This window comes from Glycine soja, chromosome 12 (assembly GCF_004193775.1).
Source record: "Glycine soja cultivar W05 chromosome 12, ASM419377v2, whole genome shotgun sequence".
Lineage (NCBI taxonomy): Eukaryota > Viridiplantae > Streptophyta > Magnoliopsida > Fabales > Fabaceae > Glycine > Glycine soja.
In genome coordinates this window covers 5,977,389-5,985,156 of record NC_041013.1, presented here as the reverse complement: position 1 = coordinate 5,985,156, position 7,768 = coordinate 5,977,389, and the positions used below count along the sequence as shown (strand labels likewise).

Here is a 7,768-nt window from a genome sequence, read left to right as displayed (position 1 = left end):
CTCGAGGAATAATAATAATAATAATAATAATAATAATAATAATAATAATAATAATAATAATATTAATATTATTATTATTATTATTATTATTCATTGCTGATTTCCGTTCTGACGCTCTCCTTCACGAGTGGCCCCCACACACGACAAAGCAACATGTCAGTGGGGCCCCACACTTTAGATGAAAACAACTCAGCGTTGAATTTTTTCTTTACGGTTTTACGTACTTCTTAACCATATGTAGCTTTATGTCTTTCAAGCTAAGTTACATGATATGTGTGTGTATAGATCCGTTATTAAAATCTGATCTGTATTCTGTCACATTTTCAATGTTAACTGTTTAAGTTACTAACATATTTATTGATCAAAATTTATTAAAAGATGAATTTTCTTATTTCGTATAAATTTTAACAATTAATAGTTGAAACTGAGTTCAAAAAAGTCCTTCAGAGAAACATGACAATGTTTTCTTGTAAATTAAAAAGACATATAATGCAAATAATGATGAACTTTATTATGATTATTTTATACTTTTTCAATAAAGATGAATTTCATTATAATTATTTTATATTTTTCTCTTATAACGTTATTGTATATATCCTTTATTTATCTAAACTCTATCTACTTTCAGTGTTATTTCTTTGTCTCACGTCTTTTCATTCAAGAAATGACAAAGCAGTACTTAATCTTTTTAGCCGTTAGCTATACCCTATTATTCTATTCTTTTGAAGTAAGTAAAATTTGGTGTTCCAAAGTTGAAACAAACTTATTTCACTCCGTTTTTCATGTTTGTGATAAAGGGATATACTTGTCCCAAAATTTTTATTTTTATTTTTAAAAAAAGTACAGAATCTGTTATGACTTGACGACAATTCAGTGAAGAGGGTGTATCAGTATGTTCATATGAAGGAAAACTGGATCAGGAAATGAGTGAAAAACCCAGCTGAGGTGTGAGGTGTTTTTATTTTTTATTTTTTATTTATTTTGGATAGATGCAAATTTGGAAGAGGGGGGTTGAAGTGTTGTTTTCAGTTAGCAAGGGGTTACTTTCAGTAAGGTTGAGGACTAGATGGTTGCTTTTTTAAGCTTCAGTTGAATCAATTCATATCTAGATGTTTATGTTGTTTTTATAGAATAGACTCATTTGGATAGGTCTCTATCCTCCATTTGTGTGATTAATTTTCTTCCCATTGCTCTTTATTGTTCTCTAATAATGAATCCTGGAGGTTGGTGAGCTTGAGACCCCCATTAGGCCATTACTCTAATTTACTTCTTTTTTGCTTTGTTTCGGTTTAATGAACTACTAGTTTCTTTCCAAAACAAGGAAAAACGTGCATAATTTTGAGGGCAAATTACAAAACTTTGCAAACTCTCCTAGCTATATTATTAGTCTTAGTCTTTGCTTTCTCAGATGCTCATCAATCATAGCTTTCTTTCTTTTTGTTTTGCTTTGTTTTGCTGCTTCGACTTTCTTTAATTTGCACCAAAACCCTCTTCTTCCATCTCCAAAATCTCAAACTTTGCAGAATTGTAGGTGGAAACTATGATGGTTTCTTTTGGTACATTCCATTCATAGACTTTTGGAGGCTGTTTTTGAGCCACGCTTCTACCAGTTCACTATCTGAATTATTTATTTTTGTGCTGTAAGATACTAGGATGTAACAATTCTGTCGGTCCATCTGTCCTCCTTCAATTGCAACATTATTACAAATTGCAAAATTGGTTGTCGACTTATAATTTATGAATCCTAGCCGCTCTCTCTCAGTGTTTACTATTCCAAACTGTTTACTACTATATCTATCTACTCTACTAAATTTTCAAGCCTTCAATGCTTCTGCATACAATGCTTTGTAGTCAATAACATCCTCACTGCCATCACTTTATGTTTGTTTAGTACATGGTACTGAGAGTGAATTACTTTGACTCTGATGTTTGTTGGCCAACCCAGCATTTGTTCCTTCCTACCCTTGTTACCTTAATTACATACACTGGCCGTAAAATTTTGGTCAGAAAAAGAGATTTTCTATCCCCTTATTAGGAATGAAATGATTGATATCCATTTCCTTACCATAGGGTAGAAACTGAAAAATAAGGGTGCTGTTGCTTTCTTGATTTTTTTGTGTGCAGTTGGAAATTTTTGGATTAGTTTATCTTGTGGATCACTCTAGCTTTTTGCTTCCACAGATGAGGATTGGACTCGGGATATTTGAACACTAAGCCTGTTCTTCTTAATACAGGTTTACCAATTGATGCTAATGTTCTTTGTTTTTCAATTATGATCTCGAAAATGGCAGTGTTATTTCAATACAGAGAATAAGTCATAATTAAGTTTTGCTAGTTGCTTTTGAAAGTTGTTCATATATATTTTTCATATATCTTAAATTCTTGATGATAGTTTAACCGTCAACATAGTATATAAATTCTTTTAGATTGGCACAATCTTCAGATTGACTTTGATGTTGCTCTTGTATATACATACTTTAAATACATTGTAGCCATTATTTGGTTAAATCTCTTGATATCTCTCCCTCTCTCGCTATCTGGTATCTGAAACGATGTAGCTACTACATGTTGCTCATCATCTGTTCATGATTTCTTTAGGTTCTGAAGATGAATTTATTGTCTCGGGAAATCATCAAACATAAGTGGCTTGTTTCATAGCACGAGGAGCATTATTATTCAAGTGTTTGTATGGAACTAAATGGTTTCCTTTCTTTTATTTTCAGTGTATGGGTTGGAATAAATGAAGCCACAGCTCAAAATTGCTCTTGCTTTAGTTATTAGCTTGCTTTGGATTCAGCACTCATTTTGTGGTTAGTATAACAATTTGGAAAACACTTGGTAATTGGCTCTCCAATTGTTTCTAGTAGCATAGCTTATGCACTTTAAACTTAGGTGCTTGACTGCTTAAATAAAAATATAATAATACAGCAGCTTTTGATAGGCATCCTATGGACACTTCAAGGAGTATTTAATTCTCTCCATTATTCTTTGCCAAAAAATCCCTGTGTGTTTTTATGCTTGCCATTATTCTTTGCAGATGAAAATTCTGAGACATCTAGCTTAAACAAGTGGAGATGTAGATGTTCTTTCCAAGGGAACCAGAGCTACTCTCTTGCTAATTGTTCAAAGTCATGTGATTGCCACTCAGGTATACTATTAGTTTTCTATTGGAATGAAGACAAGCAGCCTCCTGCAGTATTTTGTTAGGAACATACAAGCAAGAGTGCTGAGAAAACAAAATTCTGCAAAACTTCATTAAATGTCAACATAAAAAAGGAGTTCTTCTTCCAAGGCCTTTCCCCTTTTACAACAGAGCTAGTACTCCAGTTTTACAATGATATCAATTCAGAATGAAACTTCTGCTCCCCTCTAAGCTAACCACCCAACCATTTCTTTAATGTACTACTCTTAACCTACTCTAACTAATTCTAGAACTAATATGATTACCTTGCTTTATTTTCCTTCTTGTCCTATCAGTTTTTCCCTTTCTTTTCACTGTTATATTCTTACACTTTATTATTTAGCTTGACCTTTGCCTTTGTGTATCTTTAGTGGATGCATTTTTTTTGCAAAAGTTGCCTGGTAATTGAATTCATCTTGATTCATAAATGTTGCTTTTATGATAAATTTCAAAATATAATCGAACTAAATTTTTACATTTATTGAGATGCTAAAGTGGCTAATTGTGGTTGATAACCAATATGCATGGTAGGAATGCAATATATTTTCTCCCTTTTGAGTGAAATGGGGATACAGTGATCACCGCCTGAGTATTATATGATGACTGCTTTGCCTTCCATGTAGATTCTGAAGAGAGTGCATCTGTATGGACATGCGTATGTGATTCCAATGGATTTCCCCAAGTGGCAGCTGATGGTCGTAGCTCTAATTGCTTTAGCACTTGCAACTGCACTTGGGGTATCTTTCCCCCTCTCTTGCTCTAATCCTGAATTTCCATCTCTTAAATTTCACCAACTATTCATTCCTGAAGCTGATTTAGATGGACTAATGCTAAGTTAACATTGTTGTACACAAAACCTAAATGGATATTTCCATACTAGGATTAGTTTCTGGGGTATAACTCTTATTTATGGATATTTAAAACAAAATTTCTATAACTGATCATTTCTTACTGCGAAGATGGTTTTCTTTCTCAATTTTTTTTGCCTCTTTTCATCGTTTTTTTTTAACTTATTGATATTGGAAAAAAGCTTATACCATTTCATACAAAATTACTGGCTTGTCCCTAGATCAAGCAACTCAGAAACTGAATATATGATTTTTTGAGTTCTTCAGGAACCGTCAGCAGGCCGGGAGGTTCAAAGAAGCATGTTTCCAGCAAGATTGTTGTAGTTATACTATTAATATGTGTTATATGCACAACCATGGCATTTCTTGTCTCACTTATATGCCATGTCTACCGAAAGGACAGATGTACAATTCAATCACCAATATTCTCAACAGATAAGGAAACAAGTAGTGGTAGTACCACCAACTTAATTAGTCATAGATCAGGGGCTTCTTCAGTGCCAGAAACAAAATATGCAATAAATTCTCCAATTTATCATATCACAGGTAAGTTGGTTTTTTTTTACTAGCAGTTCCTTGATTTTAATTTCATGCTTCAAATGTAATCCTTTTTCCAAATTTTATGAATGCATATGCAAATTCCAATGATCTTCTGTTAATTCACCATTGTTTATTGCTTCTCAATTATCATTTTCCTTTTGTGTGTAGGTTGTTTTCAGAAAGCCTCTTTCTTATTTGGGAGCCCAAAAGAAACTTATCATGGGAATATTTTTCCATTTTCATTAGCTGAACTGGAAAATGCAACAGAAAACTTTTCATCTTCCAACCTAATTGGGGTAGGGGGAAGTAGTTATGTATACCTTGGTCGGCTGAAAGATGGTAGCAATGTGGCAGTTAAACGACTAAAAGACCAAGGAGGGCCAGAAGCAGACTCTGCATTTTTCAAGGAGGTTGTACCTAATCTTGGAATATCAGTATTCTTCGGCTGGTTATTTTATGTTATAATGTCCCATAGTTTCTAGATAAAATGATGAGCCTAAAACATTTTTATTGCTGTACAGCATTCATAGCAATTAACCATGTTTTTGTTTGTGCAGATTGAACTATTAGCTAGACTTCACCATTGTCATTTGGTTCCTTTGCTTGGATACTGCTCCGAGTTAAAAGGAAAACATGTTCAGAGATTACTAGTATTTGACTACATGGCCAATGGAAATTTGAGGGACTGTTTAGATGGAGTTTCTGGAAAACATATCGATTGGGCCACTCGTGTTATGATTGCAATAGGAGCTGCAAGGGGCTTGGAGTATCTCCATGAAGCAGCTGCTCCAAGAATTCTTCATAGAGATGTCAAATCAACTAACATTCTTCTGGATGAAAATTGGCAAGCAAAAGTATGAATCTTGTTTGTTCTGGATGCATGCATGGTAGTAGCAAATTGGGAATTACTTTAGAAGAAATATTATACCTGGACTTGAATAGGAATGAGTTTGGCTTATGATACAAACCAATAAGATACTGAAAGCAAATACATGGTGTTTATTTCTTAAGGAAATAGAGTTAATGATTCATAGGTGGTAATTGTCACAAGTCATAAAATATACTTCCATAAACTTTTCAAGTATTCTACTTGCAGATAACTGATCTTGGCATGGCTAAAAACTTGAGATCTGATGACCTCCCCAGCTGTTCAAATTCTCCAGCAAGAATGCAGGGAACATTTGGCTATTTTGCACCTGAGTATGCCATTGTTGGTAGAGCTTCTCTTGAGTCAGACGTCTTTAGTTTTGGGGTGGTTCTTCTTGAGCTTATCAGTGGTCGCCATCCCATCCATAAATCTACAGGCAAAGAAGAAAGCCTCGTTATATGGGTATTTTAATTTATCTTCAATTCTTCATAAGTCATAACTAATAACCATGACATTAACTTGAATTTACATTTGTTCATATGAGGAAGATCTTCAATGTGCTCAACTTGATAATCATACTATGTGACATAATTTTTGAATTCATCATGTCTTTTGCATCCTTATAATATATCTCATCTTCGATTTACAATCCTGAATTATGATGATTGGGTTTATTGATGATGACCTACTTGAGTATGAACTTGTTGCATAGCTTAATGAATTCAACTAGAAAAGATTATGGACAACCAGGTATTGATATGGTTGCTTAAACTTCTGTTTTAGGCTACACCTCGCTTCCAGGATAGTAGGCGAGTAATAACGGAGTTGGTTGATCCCCAATTGAAAGGAAACTTCCCAGAAGAAGAGGTGCAGGTAATGGCATACTTAGCAAAGGAGTGTTTGCTGCTGGATCCCGACACTCGACCAACCATGAGCGAGGTTGTTCAGATTCTTTCGAGTATTTCCCCGGGAAAATCTAGGAGGAGAAGAAACATTCCAGCCAGCCTCTTTCAGGTAAACACATTCACCTTTATGTTATCATTGCTAATTGCAGTGTTTCTAGTTTAATCATGTTTCTTATTTTTCAAATATTTGAAGTTTTAATGCATATTTTTCGTGTCTGATCGTTACATCAGCTGCTATCATAGATCATTCTCATGTAGCATGAAAAACAAACCATATCCTGATCTTTTTCTTGATGGACATGTAAAGGAACCAGAAGATGCACAAAAGCAAAGGCAAGCTCCACCTACTAAATTTCCAACACATAGTTCAATGCCAATATATAATGATCACAATCTTTCTGTTGAGAACAAAAATAAAGCAGAAGATGCACTTTCAGCTGAGTATATGGAGAGTTTGATCCTCTTGACTTCGAAATCTGATGGCTCTTGTGCATCAGAAGAGGAAATAGTAGACCTGACTGAGCCTAGGTTTGAATCATTTTGCATCACAAATGGCAATGTCCCATGAAAACATAAGACCAGGCACGGGCAGATGTGCAGATGGCAGAAATCTGAGGAGTTTATGTTGTGTGAACTGGTGATACACCTCTGTTGCTTGTTCTACCACCGGTTACTGTACATGGCTGCATTGAGATATCATAAGAGATGCTGCAATTATTTTGTTTTAAGATTATCTTGGTCTACATGTTTTCTTTTTCCTTGTTTTGAAAGCAAAAGCACATAGGTGTTGTTAGATGAGCACTGAAAAGTATTCGTTTGTTTCTTGTACAGAAAAGCATAGGATGATATAGGAGATTCTGGTTCTTCTTTATTTGGAGAGGAACTGGATGACATACACATTAAATTAAAGGTTTTGGTCACAGAAATAATTGTCTTACAATTATGTTTGATACCAAGTCTTCTGACATATGAAGTAGATTGAAATAAACTTTCTTAATACACAATCATATCTTTTTGTGGGACGTATCTTATTCCCAAGAGGGTAAGTGTGATAAATTAAATAATCATTTTTGTCCTTGAACGTGGAGAGTGTTGATAAATTTATTATGAAAAATAGAAATTTAAATTTTAATATCTGAAAGTGAAAAAAGTGTGACAATTTTATCTATATCAGAGAGACGAAAATGTCACAAAAATGATTGCTATCATAATTATTGAATAGATTGGACCAAAATGTCAAGTAAGTTTTCATTGGACTAATTTGTCAGATTCCAAATTTTGTTTTATTTAAGAATAAAATATAATTTAATCTTCATCTTTCCTTCTCTTTTTTTAATCATTGCAAGCATAATATTACAATAAGTATTTAAAAAAATAGAAAAGCAAACATAAGTTAGAACAAATGTAATAATAAACATAATATTGA

The 7,768-nt window shown here is 33.8% G+C and overlaps 1 protein-coding gene across 16 annotated transcripts; it reads left to right on the top strand.

The window, feature by feature from the left end:
- The first annotated feature begins 799 nt into the window (after positions 1 to 799).
- Positions 800 to 7,349, top strand: LOC114379819 (receptor-like serine/threonine-protein kinase NCRK). 16 transcript variants are annotated; one of them, XM_028338569.1, is made up of 11 exons: positions 800 to 945; positions 2,182 to 2,234; positions 2,724 to 2,810; positions 3,038 to 3,148; positions 3,805 to 3,918; positions 4,297 to 4,575; positions 4,738 to 4,979; positions 5,127 to 5,423; positions 5,666 to 5,899; positions 6,221 to 6,451; positions 6,650 to 7,349. In XM_028338569.1, the coding sequence occupies exons 3-11, from the start codon at positions 2,741 to 2,743 to the stop codon at positions 6,908 to 6,910; spliced, it is 1,839 nt and encodes a 612-aa protein (XP_028194370.1). In that variant the 5' UTR covers positions 800 to 945; positions 2,182 to 2,234; positions 2,724 to 2,740; the 3' UTR covers positions 6,911 to 7,349. The 16 variants fall into 16 exon arrangements, with proteins under 16 accessions (XP_028194370.1, XP_028194373.1, XP_028194379.1 ...); XM_028338572.1 differs by having other exon boundaries at positions 2,599 to 2,810; XM_028338577.1 differs by lacking the exon at positions 800 to 945 and adding an exon at positions 977 to 1,054.
- Positions 7,350 to 7,768: the final 419 nt, after the last annotated feature.

What these genes read in the sequence shown, in the direction of transcription:
- LOC114379819 (XM_028338578.1), top strand. Translation starts at nt 2,741, where the DNA reads ATGAAGCCACAGCTCAAAATTGCTCTTGCTTTAGTTATTAGCTTGCTT. An exon ending in CACTTGCAACTGCACTTGGG is followed by an intron (nt 3,919 to 4,296) that starts GTATCTTTCCCC and finishes TGAGTTCTTCAG; the next exon opens with GAACCGTCAGCAGGCCGGGA. An exon ending in ACTCTGCATTTTTCAAGGAG is followed by an intron (nt 4,980 to 5,126) that starts GTTGTACCTAAT and finishes TTGTTTGTGCAG; the next exon opens with ATTGAACTATTAGCTAGACT.